Raw genomic sequence first — 16,564 nt, 5'->3', positions numbered from 1 at the left:
AAAGCCTGTCTTATGGCGAGACAGAAGCCAAGCGTGCCAGGATCTGCTCGACCACGAGAAGGCGAGCAGAATCCCAATCCTTAAAGAACCAAAGGCATGCAAAGGCTCATCAAAGTCTCAAAGCCTGTTTTATGGCGAGACAGAAGCCAAGCCTGCCAGGATCTGCTCGACCACGAGAAGGCGAGCAGAATCCCAAGCATTGAAGAATTTACTAAGGCATGCAAAGGCTCACCAAAGTCTCAAAGCCTGTTTTATGGCGAGACAGAAAGCCAAGCATACCAGGATCTGCTCAACCAAGCGAAGACGAGCAGACCACTAAAGTTTCCAGTCTTGATTTGTTTCACTCTCAACACTAGAAACTGGGGGACTGGTGTTTAGGGAATGAAATAGGGTGACCAAGATAAAGGTGTTTGCTCATACATTATCGCGCTCTCCTCAAAGTAAAAGTGAGCAAATGGTTGAGCATATCATCTCGACCAGAAAAATATGTGGTGACCTCGACCACATCACCTCGACTAGGATGTTATTGGTCACCTCGACCAGGAAGTCACCAGGAAGCGCGTCATCCGCGAGGCCAATTTCCTGCAAGAAGCATAAAGCCATTCCTGCTGTATTCTTGCTAAGGGTTGATTCGAGGAGACCCGGTCAACGACAGTTGGCGAGGCATGCTCTCCAGCCCGAGAATCTAGGCACGAAGGCCACGCAACCACCCATGACTACGGAAATGGGGAATCCACGTTCGAGAGGTGGGAGGATAACGGACGTAGGCTGCGGAAAGCTGGGATTCAGAGGAAGCCTATAAAAAGGTAGCCAACGAAGGTAAAAAGGTTAGCAATTTTGAGATTAGAAGAGAGCTAAAGAAATTCTAAAGAAGAGAAAACTACGAAAAAGCCATAAGATCTGTGGCAAGCGTTCCCCGAACCTTCATATCTGACTTGAGCGTCGGAGGGTTTGCGCCGGGAAAACAACCGGCGTACTCTGACTTGTCTGTGTGCGCAGGAACCTCTGGAGAAGAAGCCTTACGAGGAGACCTCCTGGTCGTGGTGAAGTTGATCGAGCAGAGAGCCTGGTCGTAGAACGAGGAGAACCAGAATCTCGCATCAACATAACCAAAATCCTTCATAGAACAAGGCACTATAATAACCAAAACCAGCCCTTCGTTTTGGTGCCGATTGAAAACAATCATATTGTGATTCGCAAATTAAGTGAGATTAGTGACCTCTCAACTCAATCAAATACTTGCCAAATTCATTTCTGATCATGCATCTTACCCCCCCCCCTCTTTTTCGCGTATAAATTGAGTATGGTGGCTTTGAAAATTTTAAGATTCTTGATGATTCCAAAATGAGAATATCAATTGTTAAGCCAATAGTAGATTATTGACATTTTAAATTGATAAATAAACACAACTCTGATTTTAAAAAGTTATGATAACAACTTTAAAAATTTAAATGTGGATATAAAATCACCCATAATATAACGATATGAGATTGAAATAATTTATTTAAATATAAATCATCCGATGTAATTAATACAAAACCAACCATCAATTTAAATTTTTAAATAATGACATTGAGATGTGCTATAAATGAGTTCCAGGAAATAAATATTAATGTAAATGATAGCAACAGCTTCATCCATTAATATAATTCTACTATTAAGCATGAAATATATGACCATCAACTTACAATTGTAATCATTAAACTAGAAATCATTGAGTATTACATGAAATCATTAATATTGAACCTAAAAGATATATGAAATTAATGTTAATATGAAATCTAGGACCATTAACTTAAAATTGTAATTACGAAATAAAGCTTTACATGAAATCACTGTCATTGAGCTTGATAATTCTACCATTAAACATAAAATTAATGCAAATATGAAGCATAAGACCATCAACTCAAAAATTGTAATCATCAAATTTTGAATACCACAAATTAAATTTACTCTATCTTTGTAATGAATACATTCTACAGCCTTAAAAAATAAATAAATAAAAGGTTATTTTAGCATTTATATGAGTGTGTAAAGTAAATGTTGACTTTTAAAGTTGATTCAATATATATAAACAACATTATTGAATCATTATCTTTTTTTTATAATCATTATTAATAAACATACTATTTTGATTAAAAAAATAAAATATTGGAGCTTAAATATGTTTGAAAATTTCAAAATTAGTAATAGAATCAGTAGCGGTTCGATCTCTAGACAACTTAGGCGGTTGCTTAGGACCCTACTTTACATGAAGATCCTATAAGATGATTATTTTGTATATAAAAGAGGAAAGTGAATTTAAAAGTCATTATTATGCATCTAATTTATTATTATTTTGTAATTATCTTTTCTCAAATAAACTACCGAGTTCCTATAAAGTTTATTTAATGTAGTACTTAGTAGTTTTAATTCCTACAAAACCGATAAATTAATAGTTTCAATCCTATAAATTCGATATTTCATTGTTAGAATTAACAACTTATAATTAAAAAGTTTTATATTCATTTTAAACCTCTATAAAAGCCCCACATTTTATTACTTATCCATTAAATTTTTCTTCTAACAATGAAGACAGCATATGTTCTTCGTTTTTGAGAGAAAGAAAGAGAGAGAGGGGAAAAAAAATCTTGCTTCCTCTACTTTCCACTCAAAAAAAAAAAAGAAAAAAATCTAATAGTTTTTTTCTATTCTCTATGGCTATTAGTCATTACTCAAATCTTCAAATAATTAATATAAAGATAAAGTTAATTTATGATTTCATCTCAAATTTCAAATTTCAGATTTTATTTTTTATTATTCTCTTAATTAATTGTATTATTTATGTGTTCTTATTTCTTTTTAATACATTCTTTTATTCATCTACTATTTTTTGTGTGCTTTTTTTTCTATTGTGAAATAAATAACTATATAAAAAAACTTTAGAAAATAGAAGAATAAAAAAATTAATTTAATGTAGAAAAGAAGTAGTATAAAAGATGTAATTTGAGTTAAAAAAAGTAAAAATATTATAATTGAATTAAAATTTCAAGGATTGACAATAGTGTAATATAATTTTATTTAATAATTTTACATTTTAGAGAGTGTTTAAAGAATTGATTTTCAATAAATATTATATAACTAATGAGTAACGATATAACCACAAACTCTTGTACAAACTTATTTTGTACAAACTGATGTGGCATGATAAGATTAGTTGAATTAAATATCACTTGGCTCACGTGATTTGTTTTTATTATTTTATATTTTCATTCAACCAATAAATTAATATCACGTCAGTTTGTACAAGAGTTTGTGGCTGTATCATCACTCATAACTAATATAAATATTTTTTGTCCTAAATTTTAAGAAAAACTAATTAAAACCATTTGCCTAAGGCCTCAAATATGGCTGAGCCGGCCCTGAATAGAATATAAAAGTACATGATAAATATTTAAATTAAAACTCCATAAAAGGTTAACAAAAACACACATGTTGTTTTTTAGTGAGTTTAATTTTATTTTTTTTTTGGGAACAAATTCAAAACGACATCATTTTGGATGTATTTTCATTGGGATTTGGTTCTTCAATTATTTTTCTAATAGCAGATCTCAAGATTGTGTGATTACATCACAACTTAACTTTTACAGTGATCGATTCCAATAGCTCTCTAGTTGAAATTTAAATTAATTAAATAAAAAATAACATGGCCCTTATCAATTTGACGATGGTATGGTGTAAAAACATCCTCTTGAAAATTATGAATCATCCAAAAAGATTAATTTTTTTGGGATATCTTGAATGGAAGTAAACATAATTTTATGTTTTATAAAAAGGTAAAACATTAAGTAATTAATAATATATCAATATTAATTAATAAGTTATTTACATTAGGCAATATTATACGTTTGTGAATTTATTGGTCATTTGTTTTTGTACAATTATTTCATGACATTATAACGATATGAGAATGACGATTCAAACTATCTTGAATATTGGATAATTGTTTTTTAATTAACATTTTGGGGCTGAATTCAATCGTGCATATAGACAATTTTATCTATTAAAAGAATTAATTATTATGTTAAAATTTATTTTGGAATTTAATGACGAAGAAACTGTTTCTTAACTGGAGCTATGGCTTTGGCCACGTGCTCCTCTGGTGTTAGATTATGAACCGGAACTCCGGTTGAATTCGGTTGTGGTGGCGGTGAGTCCGCCGGAAAAATCCGGAACTCACTGAGTTCGGATGCGGACTCGGCCATTTTAACTCAGGTTAAGAACTCGGTGATGCGAGTGGCAATGAGGGTTATCTGTAGGGTTTATAGCGGGTTTGGAAACATTGGTCTTCGGTTTAGATGTTTTTTATTCCGTTAAAGAAGACGACTGAAACGACTTGCCGTTTAATGAAAATGACGTCGTTTAGTCGTAACGTTGTAAAAAAATGAATAAAAAATAAAAAATTACATTGTTAGAAGTGGGATTTGAACCCACGCCCTCTTTCGAAGACCAGAACTTGAGTCTGGCGCCTTAGACCACTCGGCCATCCTGACTTTTTGATGAGGCGGTCGACTTTCAAAATTATCTGCAAATACTTTTAATTATAATTACATGACACTATTATTGACAATATAATATGGATATGAAAGTAAAAAAAATTGATTAATAAATTATAACTATCGTTCTACTATTTTGTTCAAAAACTAGTATTAAAAAAATAGATGAAGAATAAAAATGCATTAAATTATATTGTTTAATATTAATCAGTCACGGCTACTTGCGCTTAACTTTCCCTCCACGCCCAAAATTTAGAACTTAGAATAATTTTAATTATTGAAATAATGACTAACTAATTTACTTAGGAATAAAGACAGAATTTGGGGGAGGGAAATTACCAAGCCTTTAAATTTTTATAAGTAATTAGAAAAAGAAATTCAAGATGGCCAAAATTTTTTTGCTGTATGAGACCCCAATTAAAGCGGGCAAATTCCACTCAAACTTTAAAAGTTAGTGTGAGTATATAGGTTTGATTATTTTAACTTAAAACTTTGACCTAATTTAACACAAATTCATAATCATTGTACTTCCAGACATCAAGCGTGTAATCAAAATTCAGTTACTTTTTGTCTTGCATTAATTTCATTGACCAATATATATTTCTTAAATAAATAATAATAGTTTGTATTTTAATTAATGTTCCACTAATCATTTATTGTCTCATAAATGATAATAAATAAATTTATTATTAATTATTTACATACTATTCTTACAACTTGATCAATGAACGACATATAACATGCCACATAAAATATCAGAGTAACTAAGATATAAACTATGTATTTCTTGGTCGAATTGAGTATCCGTGGCATTAAATGTAAATGACTAATTACTGCAAATATCAAACTTATATTTAAACGAGAGATTTAACATTAACTAATACCAAATATTGGCGTTCAATTACAACTTATGAAATACTCAACATAGGTAAAACCACAGAATCATACGATTCATACGGTTCATATAAGCCTTTCGAGGCTAATGCATGTGTAGGCTTGAAGACATCATTATTAAGAGGCGGCTAATTATAATATAAAATACTGCTACTCATGCAACTGGGTAGGAAGGTTTAGTGGCAATGCCACAGAGACCTTCAGGTGCGTCAACATCTCTGAGAATCCTCATGTAGCCGGCCTCACCCCAGCTCTCCCCCCATGAATTCTTAATTAACCAATACTTCATTCCATCTTCAGTTGCCCCAAATCCAACGATAGCAACAGCATGAGAACACTGAGTTCCACATCCTCCGTTAAAAATACCGCCTTTGTAACTCTGGAAGTCTGGTCCACTTCCTTCAATGCAAATTGATACTGGCTGCATGGCTACAGCTTGGAGTAAAGCCTGCTCATCATTGGGTTTTACATCTTCAAAGTTACTAATTTTAGCAGCTGCCTTGACCTGTGCGTCTTCACAAGTCCCTTGGACTTCCTTGTATGGATAATCCGCTTCTGAGGCAATACCCTGGTTTTTTATAATATATTTAAAGGCATTGTCCATCCAACCGCCACCGCATCCACGGTTACCATCTATTGAGCAGTCTAGTATTTGCTGCTCCGAAAGTGGAATAAGATTACCACTACTAATCTCAGTCACCCCTTCCACCGCCGCCACAGTTGAAAATGCCCAACAGTCTCCTGCATCGTACATATTCAGGAAAAAAAAAAGGCTTGATTAAGGGTGCGTTTGGGATTGAGGTGCTGTAGCTTTTAAGCTACAGTTGCTGTGAAAAAAAAGCTATAATTATGAAATAAAAGTTAACAATATATAGTAAATATAAATTTTAAATAATAATTTTATCAAAATTATTAAAGATATAATAAATTTTATATTATACAAGTGAAAAATTATATCAATATAACTTAAAAGCTACAGCAGCTAGTGTTTACCAAACACTTTAGTGCTGTAGCTTTTAAGCTACAGCTGCCCAACCTCAATCCCAAACGCACCCTAAGTTACATGAAACATGCCCCAGCAGGGGTTTGGCAGACGGTTGTCAAGCTGTTTTTATTAATTAGCTGATGGTCAACTGAGTTTGAGTTCTGAAAGAGGTTGGAGGCTAAATAATCTATTATAGTTACTTCATAAATATTTAGTATACGATTTACTTACCACATTGACCTTGGTTCTTAATAGGAGTGACAGCTCCTTTCTCTCTCCAGTCCATGCTAGTTGGAACGTCAGTCAGGTTTTGATACTTGAAGGATGCTGTTGTGGATTGCCGTGATGAAGATGACTGGCTTGGCACCCTGTATCCTGTATATGAAGCACGAAACTCCTCATTAGTTAAGTCTGAAAATTCATTGGTGCCTAACTTGTACGTCCGATTCGCCTCCTCATTGGCTTTCTCAATGTATTCAAGGTTTTCTTTGAATATCTTAAACCGCTTTTCCTTCTCCAGGTCGTCCTTGTAAGTGCGCCCATGCTCAGCCATCCATTTTTCATGCTTCTCCACAATGGATGGTTCATGCAGCGACCGGCCGGCGACCGACACCATTTTAGATGAATAAGTCACCAGAATGATCATAGACAGGGCAATGATATCAAAGCTTTTCCCCATAATAATTGGTAGGTATTTGCAAGTTGAACAAGGTTGTTTTTTTTTTTTTTTTTTTTCCCTTCAAATTATAGAGGCTAGCTAGCCAGCTGGGGGTAAGTTGTGAATACTTGAAGCACGCATTGCAGCTCTATATATAGTACTTGTAGATAGTGGATTTGTGCTCTCAACATGGGTCGCGTACAATATTTGCCTAATGCATGAGACGTATGCGTTGCGTTAGTCGTGCCCCATACTTCACGATTTTCAATCAAGCTAATTAGTATGCGAAACCGGACAACCAAGTTATTATCAGTTATCGCCGTGATTCGCGTACTTCGTGCTTTTGAGGCTTGCTAGCAATGACTTGACTAGCTTTTAGCGAAGTTACAAAAAGAATTATGAACTAATTTGTAAATGGACTTTTATCGATGAGACTTGCGGCGACGTGGAAAACATTGGTGTCATTTTTTTTTTCTTTCATAAATCAACTTAAAAAAAGGAAAATTGGATAATAATGTGAACTCATTTGGACGGAGTAAAATAATTCTCACAAAATCTACAATGCATCTAGCTAGGATGAACTTTTATATATCTGCGATATTATGAAGAAATCATTACTAATATGCATTACATAATATGGCATAAAATATGACACTAATACTAGAATTTCTTCCTTTAGGAAAATGCTTGGTATCTAGAATGGCGAGAGAAACACGAGAGAAACGACAGCACATGCTGTCGTTTCACTTCCAAAATCTCTCGCCCTTTAAGTGCCAATTTGGTAGCTTATCTTAACCTGTCAGTGACAACTGTTATTTCAAGTGCACTTTTTGAGTCTTTATGCATACTATAATATATAGGCTTCAATGGGGTCTCCTCATAACTTTCTTGCCTATCACCTTGAATATAATCATAACATCCCGCCAAGTTAATTTTTTTAGACCATAGCACGTCAAAATCTTTAATGGATATATTACTAATAGAATAATGGTCAATATTCTATTTTTACATACGGTTTAAGATATCTAATAAATTGATATGGATTTAATTTCCTAAATACCAAATTAGTGAATTATCATAACTTTTTAAAAACTTAAATTTGATGTTAAAGAAAAGGATATATATATTAACTTATTGATATAAATAATGCTAAGTATATATATATTTGCAGCCAAAAGTTAAATATGGTACAACAATAAAAAAAAAAATACTTTACACACTCAGTTATAATAAATTAATATTTATAACGATAATATGACCCAATACCCATATTGACCCAATTACTATCATAATATTGTATTAGGATATTAAAATTCCACAATAATGGAGATGACATAAAATTTGTTTATAAAAATGTACAATACAATATTTAAATTTTTTGCGGTTGAGAATCGTGAGAACAGTATGGTCATCACAATTAATTGATTGTAAGGAGAATAAAGAGACCATTACCATAATAGCTATGCATAATTCAATGGCCCGAGATGGATTGGCGGATGGAATCAAGAATAATTTGATTCAAACTTAAGAATAATACATTATACAGAATTACAGATTGAGATTAAATATACTCTCTTGTTTTTATAAACATGTGCAAAATGCATGCTTTCTCTTTCATCTCTGCTTCAATCCCACTTTAGGGTTTGTTTGTCAAAAGTATTGTTTTTGAAAAATAGATATTGTTTAAAGCAAATAAAATAAAGATCATTAAAAAAATATAACAACATAATGTTTAATTGATAATGATTTTTGCCAGTCTTATAAAGGACTACAAAACCGAATACAAAATGCCAAAATTTTGTAACTAGGAATCATACCAAATCACATATTAATTTAAAATTTAATTCTTACTTTTAACATCTACATATGTATACATAGATACACGGTGGGTCCCTCCGAGCATCGGATGATTTTTCGGGCAACGGACATCTCATAGAGTTAAGATCGTCATCATCATCGTCATTATACGAATACATTACTTTGAAGGAGCTTATGTTGGACTCCAATTTTAGGGGTGGCGGCATTGCCATTATAAATTCAATAAGAACCACAGTGGACAATTGTTACATTTCGCATTTCACTACCGCTGGCATTTCCACCCAAGATGGCCACGAAACGTATATAAGAAATTCCTTCATCGGCCAACACATCAACATCGGCGGGGATGATCGCGAAAAGGATTTCTCCGGCATCGGAATAAACATCACGGGAAACGACAACGCGGTCACTGATGTTGTTATATTTTCAGCATCAATTGGAGTAATGGTACAGGGGCAGGCCAATATGCTGACGGGATTATAATAAGGCTACTGACTTGGGAGGTACCGGCATTTACATCCGGGCACCAGCATGTTTTAAAAAAACCCATTATTGACAATTAATGTTGCAGGTCATTAATTTTTAAAAACAATAACACAAATGACCCAATTAATATCTAATAAAATATTTTTTTATTATCATATTTAATACTAATATCAATATTAAATTCAAAAATCACACTTATATTATAAATAGCTTGATTGTAGCATAAACTTAATGGGTAATTGTACAAAAATATGTATTTTGATATGACAAAATACAACAATTTGATCATTGCAAATTAAATCATGGATTTTTTTTTAATGAGTAAATTACATAAATATGTCTGATTTTATTAAAATTTAGATAAACAGTGATCAAATCATAAACGTAACATATAAATACATAAAATATTTATATTATATTTACATTTAAGTAACATTTGATAATACCAATTCTTTAAACTAAGACATATAAATTAAGATTTTTCTGATCGTTAAAATTTTGTAAAAACAATTATCTAATAATTTGACAATTTTCATCTTTTACATTATCCACATTTGAAGATTATGTAATTGTACAAAAATATCAAAATTAACTTTGGATATGAAAGCTATAATGATATTTTTCAATTCTTAAAATTTATATTTCACAAAATTATGGATTTAAAAAAAAATTGGTACAATAAATTTATGATGAATTATAGTTTTAATGGTTTACTCTTCCCTCCTCATAAAATAAAAATAAAACTGTTCAAAGAAGATATTAGAAGGTTTATTGGAATATTTAATTTGATATTATATTTATTTGTATTTAACAAAAATTTGGATCCAGCCAAAAGCCAAGATAATGGGCTATTTTTTTTTTTTTTTTACTTCGAGGAGGCTGCTGCACAATGTAAGACAAGGTCACTCAACCGTTGCTGGTGATGGAAGAAATTAATATCTATTTGTTTTCTATTTGTTTGACAAGAAAAATGAATATCTATTTGTTTTCTATTCATTTTTCATTTGACAAGAAAAATGAATATCTATTTGTTTGACAAGAAATTAATGGAAGAAAAATGAATATCTATTTGTTTGACAAGAAATTAATATCTATTTGTTTTCTATTCATTTTTCATTTGACAAGAAAAATGAATATCTATTTGTTTTCAATTGGAACTTTGAATGTACGCATCAAGCTGACATCACACGTATTTTTATTATTTTTATATAATTTTATATTTTTTTTGGATGAATTAGCTAGAAGCTAGAATGCCCCGTGAATTATTTTGGTTTCAAAATTTGATCCGGTTAATTACAATTAAGTGCATCCAAAAGATTACCATCAATTAATTAGCTTGAGCTTGGGAATTCTAATTAATAATAGTAACATATATATAATATAATACTTGGAATTAGCTTTGGATTTGATCTAAAATATTTATACATACACACGCGCGCGCGATATCAGCTAGCAAAGCATGCACGATTCACTTTAATTAATGAGTTGAATCTTCCAAAATTAAATATTGATAATTCTTTTTTTCTTTTTAATATTTATATATCATCTCACCGGCCGTGACATTATCAATTTTTTTATGTTTTAAATTTTATTAACATCGGCCAGAACTCAAGCCTTCTCAATTAATATGATAAAAAATTTGTCTATTATACTTGGCACGTTGTTGCCCTTGCTGCCTCTTCCGCAAACGATGTCGTATATTTTAATCAAAACAAAGAATGTTGATAAGACGCGGTTAAATATTAACAATCTTTTTACTTAAAATTAGTGAGGCCAGTTACTTCATTCTCCACCTAATACGCTACACTGCAGGGAAGGGCAAAACAGTCCGAAGTTGATTCCAATCCAATCAATTAATTAACCTAATCATATATCAGCTATTTATTATTGTGTTTTTCACAAAGGGTACTCTAGTTGACAATTGGTGTTCTCTTTTCCTGTCATTTTCCAAATTTTTGGCCTTTTTGTTAGAGTAGTGAAGTTTCTTTCAAGGATGTCTGCATTCATTGAAGGGATTTTTTTTTTTTATGAGTAATAGAAACATAATGTGAATTTTGAAAATAACTGCTTTATTATAAAAAATTTTGAATTGGTTAAAACATTCTACATTGTTTTATACGAGATTGAAAACTTTTTACTTAATGTTTTACCTCTTCTATTTTAAAAAATTGTAAACCATGAAAACAATAGCTTGACAATCATGGATTAAATCAGAAATTAATTTTAATATTGGATATTTATAATTAACAATTAACAAATGATATCTTTACAGTGAATTCTTTACAATAAGTTAATTTATATCAGTTCCACCGCATTAGTTAACACCAAGAATAGTCTTTTTATAAGTTAACTATTTTTGAATTATTAAGTTATAAATAGCTATTTATTATGTTTGTACAAGAAATAATATTTTTCCGGAGAAAAATTATAGAACATATGTTCTAACAGTCGTCTGATCCCTGCAGATATTAATTGGGTTTAGGATAATTTAATATTTTGTAATCCTGTTTGTAACGTTTTAATAAACACGGTTGATGAACTACTTGTAAACCAAATGATATCTCCTAAAAATTTATTGTTAATAATCAACAATAACATATATAATAACATTATATATAAATAACTCTTTTTTAATATCAAAGCCTCCACATTTTTAGCAATATGTCATAAAAAAATATACCAAATTTTTTCTATTATACAAATTTAATTAATCAGTGATATTCTCACTGCTTCTCCCTTGCAGCCATTGAATCCAACTAATATGCATGGCAATTGCCTAAAACTGATAAGAATTTTGCCCTTTTTTTTGGCAACATGCATTATTATCATGACACCCTAACACGTGCGCATTGCGTCACTGCTGGCTTCTGAAGGTTACTTTAAAGCTTCTATATATAAGCGCACTCATTCTGCATAGAGACACATTTCGGTATCATATGACTTTCTTCTTCAAAGCAAAAGAAAAGCATTCAGGAAACCTCTAGAGTCTTACCTTCCTCGATGGCCACAACGTAAGAATTTGGTTTTTTTTTTTTTTGGAATTTCATAATTAATTATGATCATTATTTTAACGATCATGTGTCATCTTTGATAGAGCGCAAGAGAATCTTCCTCCACCGTTGGATTCGAAGGCCGAGCTACCACCTCTGTTCGATGGAACTCCCAGGTTGTACATTTCTTACTCGTGCCCATTTGCTCAGCGTGCGTGGATCACCAGGAACTACAAGGTTTTATTTTTATTTACTATTTTTATTATTATTTTTTTATCACTGTTGACCCGTCTCTGTTTTCTAGGTTTAATTAAAATAATAATAATAACAATAACAGTAATTTATGGTTTATTCGTTTCGCCTTTGTCGTAATACTCTCTTTGAATTTGACAACTTTTGGTGTGCTAGCTGCTGCAGGGATTACAAGACAAGATTAAGTTAGTTCCACTGAACCTCCAAGATAGGCCCGCTTGGTACAAGGAGAAGGTTTATCCTGTTAACAAGGTGATGCTGATGCTGATGTGTGATCAATAATAATATTTGATTTTATTTGATTGATCATTTAAGTAATTTGATAGATCAACAATATGTGCATTCTTTTGGTTAACATGGAGCTTAGAATCTGCTGGGAAGATTTTGAATAGTATTAAAAAGTTTCTGAATAATAATTAGGAATTTTTCTAATCAAGGTGTTGATAGACCAATTCAGATATAGAAAAGGAAGAGGTTAGTTGTGTTCGGTATTGAGGTAGGGCGGCTGTAAATTAAAAGGTACAGAGTTAATGTGTTTTGTAAAACTATAATATTTCTACTATTTTTGTCAAAATCTTAATTTAAAATTCATATTTATTACGCATTTTTAACTTTTATTTTATATTTACAGTTTTTTTTTTTTTGGTCCGTGGCAGCTGTAGCTAAAAAAACCACAGCACCTCAATACCAAATAGCCTAATTATGTGACTCTGTGTCCTTATGCCCCATCTTTGAAATTGAAATGCTTGTAATCTGTGCGGAGGAGTTCCTGAATAAAATTGGAATGGTGTCTTTGTGCTTTGTGTGCCTAGTAAAATCTTAACATATTCTGATTTGAGCAAGTTGCTTGCTTGCAAGAAAACACAACGAAAGAGTTAAACTGATTGTTACACTTTCGTGCAAGATTAGGGATCATTGCTGGAGTTATGAAGTATATTTACCTATTAGAGTTCTTCTTTACAGGTTCCAGCACTGGAGCACAATGGCAAAGTTATTGGAGAATCTCTTGATTTGATTAAATATATTGACAGCAATTTTGAAGGGCCTTCACTTTTACCTGATGTAAGATTTTGCTGATTACATTGTTGCTTTTAATAAAAGCTTCTCTCTCTCTCTCTCTCTCTCTCTCTCTCAACTTTGAGTAAAGTAATGTTGTGAAAATATTGTAGGATCCTGAGGAACGAAAGTTTGCTGATGAACTGTTTTCCCACGTCGATACCTTCACCAACGATGTGTATACTTCATTCAAAGGAGACCCAGCAAAACAAGCTGGTAGGATTTGAAACTTGCTTACTTGTTTATAATGGAATGCATTTTGAATATGTATATATATGTGCTGAACTCACGGAAAAAGTTTTAATTTGTCACAGGTCCTGCTTTTGATTACTTAGAGAAGGCCCTTGATAAATTTGATGATGGCCCGTTCTTCCTTGGACAGACGACTAGACAATAAAGAATATTCTTAAATACTAAGGCTACCATATTTATTTGGAAATAAATGTTTGTTAATATTAATAAACCCATACATTAACATATGATGTGTTGTGAATACTGATGACCATACTGTTATAAATGAGAACATAAATTTAATGTTAAAATCACATATTAACATCATTGAATACTGATGTTTAAAATATTAGTAAAATACTTAAATAGCAATTATATTAATTATTTTTTATTAATTAACAATATTTTACCAATCAGATCTCAATTATCTCATCTTCTCTTAAATATTTCTGCCTCGTGTAGGTGTATATATGGGTGTGTTTTAAGGTCTCCGTACGGGTTCTTGTCTTCACTGGCCTATACAGAGGAAGCGGAGCGAATAACGCAGTCCAAAGGGCTTGTGTTTTGCTTAAATGATGTGCCGGGCGTATACAGAGTCTGGATGCCGAATGGTGAGACTCCGGGACTAGCCATATCAAGAGCCTTGGGTGATTACTGTGTCAAGGACTATGGCCTAATCTCCGTGCTCCATGTAACGCAAAGAAACATAACAACACGAGACCAATTTGTCATTCTGGCATCAGACGGGGTACGTATCCACATATTGGAATTATCTTTTGATCTGAACTAACGTCAATGTTTGAAAGATCAATTATGGATTGTTCTTCAGGTTTGGGATGTGATTTCGAACCAAGAGGCGGTGGAGATTGTTTCTTCAGTAGTGGATAGGGAAAAGGCAGCAAAAAGATTGGTGGAATGTGCTGTTCGGGCATGGAAATATAAGAAACGAGGCATTGCAATGGATGATATTTCTGCCATTTGTCTCTTCTTTCACTCTTCATCGTCCCCTTAAAAGGTGGAGCACAATTTGAACGATTCAAAACTGCAGGCTGGCGTTTGAATGAATTTGAAAACAAGGGCTGCTTCTTCGCTATTGTGTCTGTTGCCAAAGCACTACTTGTATGTATATATATGTCTGCGTTTTGTACGCGACAGTCTAATATAAATTACACAGGAGAGAGCCCAGGAGTTCAAGTGACCCAATAGTAACTTAACATTGTTTGCAATCCCTTGGTTGCATCTTGTTTGCAACATGATGATTTCATTTTCATGTAATGGCATTTACTATCACCAAATTGTACATTTATGTTGTGGCTATTATTAAATTATAATATAAACTACCCGATAATTATTCAATGCGTATTTGTTAGTAACATTTACATTAGAAAACTTCAAAATTTATCTAATGTGGTGGAGGAGAACTAATAACAAAAGAATGAAGAAATGAGATAATATATTTACATAGAATCATTATATATTATAAATTTCCACATGTTCTAAAATATGAATTTGATACATGATTAAATTGAAACTAAATAATAAATGTAATATAATTCCACAATTAAATTTTAAAACGCGTGAACTTTCCACCTAAAATTCTTGATGGATAACCAACCGTGATTAAATGTAATTTTTTTTTTCAAGTACAATTGAGAAACTCAAAAGATATGTGCATAATTTTACATAAGGATGAAAATATTCCAAACTTGATTAAAGAAGAATGCTTAATATATGTAACTTGTACATTAGTAATGGTTTTGTAGGAAAGGGACAAATGAAGACAAAAACAAAATTACTCATAATTAAGGGGATAAATTATAAATAGGAAAATTATCAATTGTATACTTTATTATCAAATTTACTACAATACTTTTAAGGTATATCAGTCATTCATCTTAAGTTGACAAAATATAATGTCGTTCACCATACCTTAGTTGCCGTTTAAATATGATGACGTTAGAGGGGTAATATGGTCTTTTCATACGATACAAGTGATAATTTAAAGGTATATAAATAAATAAAAATTTGATGACCATGAAATTAATCTATATCAAGCAGCTTTTTGGATGATTCATAATTTTTTATAAATATTAATTTATAAATTGCAATAATGATTTAGCCAAAATTTAACAGGGAGTTAATTTAAGAATTAAAAATTAACATGATTTTGTTAATAACAAATGATGTTTTTTTTAACTTATATATGACTTGTGTGTGCATGTGAAACATTGGTGTTATTACATCAAAATACTTGATATTATTGCAGATGTTTCAGATAAAATTTTTATTAGAAAATTATTTTAAAGTTACAAACTAACTTTAAAATTGAAATTGTCAATTTATTTGGGATTAACTTATTGTAAAGTCTAACGGAAAATAATTCTGATATGACAATTAAATTTTATTATAAACAAATAGATATCTTAGATGTTATTTCAAATTAATTTTTAATAAGTTCAGTTTCAGATGTAAACTTGACCTTTAATTAAATCACATATTAACTGAGAAATATTGTTAAATTATGTTAAATCTAATGACTCGAGACATCGAATCAGATGTGATCAGATCGTTCAGGAGGGTTCGGGTTCAGGGGTCTCATCTCTTTTGGCCCTGCATATTGCTTGTTCCCGCTGTGCTAGCTTTTAGTAACTGAAATATA

General features: G+C 31.6%; 3 protein-coding genes and 1 non-coding gene across 4 annotated transcripts; 2 read left to right on the top strand and 2 right to left on the bottom strand.

Annotated features, from left to right (window-relative positions):
- Positions 1 to 4,448: 4,448 nt before the first annotated feature.
- TRNAL-CAA (transfer RNA leucine (anticodon CAA)) lies at positions 4,449 to 4,532 on the bottom strand. The gene has a single exon. It is a non-coding gene; the product is annotated as a tRNA-Leu (tRNA).
- An 851-nt stretch (positions 4,533 to 5,383) lies between these two features.
- Positions 5,384 to 7,196, bottom strand: LOC107174679 (ervatamin-B-like). The gene is made up of 2 exons (XM_052441627.1): positions 6,646 to 7,196; positions 5,384 to 6,170 (listed from the first exon to the last, which is right to left on the bottom strand). Exons 1-2 carry the CDS (start codon positions 7,091 to 7,093, stop codon positions 5,584 to 5,586), a joined length of 1,035 nt encoding a protein of 344 aa, XP_052297587.1. The 5' UTR covers positions 7,094 to 7,196; the 3' UTR covers positions 5,384 to 5,583.
- A 5,042-nt stretch (positions 7,197 to 12,238) lies between these two features.
- Positions 12,239 to 14,167, top strand: LOC102630027 (glutathione S-transferase L3-like). The gene is made up of 6 exons (XM_052441688.1): positions 12,239 to 12,387; positions 12,471 to 12,603; positions 12,784 to 12,870; positions 13,582 to 13,680; positions 13,788 to 13,890; positions 13,989 to 14,167. Exons 1-6 carry the CDS (start codon positions 12,377 to 12,379, stop codon positions 14,069 to 14,071), a joined length of 516 nt encoding a protein of 171 aa, XP_052297648.1. The 5' UTR covers positions 12,239 to 12,376; the 3' UTR covers positions 14,072 to 14,167.
- A 52-nt stretch (positions 14,168 to 14,219) lies between these two features.
- On the top strand, positions 14,220 to 15,243 carry LOC127902490 (probable protein phosphatase 2C 34). Its single transcript, XM_052441672.1, has 2 exons — positions 14,220 to 14,653; positions 14,735 to 15,243. The coding sequence occupies exons 1-2, from the start codon at positions 14,243 to 14,245 to the stop codon at positions 14,915 to 14,917; spliced, it is 594 nt and encodes a 197-aa protein (XP_052297632.1). The 5' UTR covers positions 14,220 to 14,242; the 3' UTR covers positions 14,918 to 15,243.
- Positions 15,244 to 16,564: the final 1,321 nt, after the last annotated feature.

Source organism: Citrus sinensis, chromosome 5 (assembly GCF_022201045.2).
Source record: "Citrus sinensis cultivar Valencia sweet orange chromosome 5, DVS_A1.0, whole genome shotgun sequence".
NCBI lineage: Eukaryota > Viridiplantae > Streptophyta > Magnoliopsida > Sapindales > Rutaceae > Citrus > Citrus sinensis.
Note: the sequence above shows the minus strand (reverse complement) of the source record. Positions and strands in the feature narration are given on the sequence as shown.

What these genes read in the sequence shown, in the direction of transcription:
- LOC107174679 (XM_052441627.1), bottom strand. Translation starts at nt 7,093, where the DNA reads ATGGGGAAAAGCTTTGATATCATTGCCCTGTCTATGATCATTCTGGTG. An exon ending in TAAGAACCAAGGTCAATGTG is followed by an intron (nt 6,171 to 6,645) that starts GTAAGTAAATCG and finishes TGTACGATGCAG; the next exon opens with GAGACTGTTGGGCATTTTCA.
- LOC102630027 (XM_052441688.1), top strand. An exon ending in AGGTTTATCCTGTTAACAAG is followed by an intron (nt 12,871 to 13,581) that starts GTGATGCTGATG and finishes TCTTCTTTACAG; the next exon opens with GTTCCAGCACTGGAGCACAA. An exon ending in GGCCTTCACTTTTACCTGAT is followed by an intron (nt 13,681 to 13,787) that starts GTAAGATTTTGC and finishes AAAATATTGTAG; the next exon opens with GATCCTGAGGAACGAAAGTT.
- LOC127902490 (XM_052441672.1), top strand. Translation starts at nt 14,243, where the DNA reads ATGTTTAAAATATTAGTAAAATACTTAAATAGCAATTATATTAATTAT. An exon ending in TCATTCTGGCATCAGACGGG is followed by an intron (nt 14,654 to 14,734) that starts GTACGTATCCAC and finishes ATTGTTCTTCAG; the next exon opens with GTTTGGGATGTGATTTCGAA.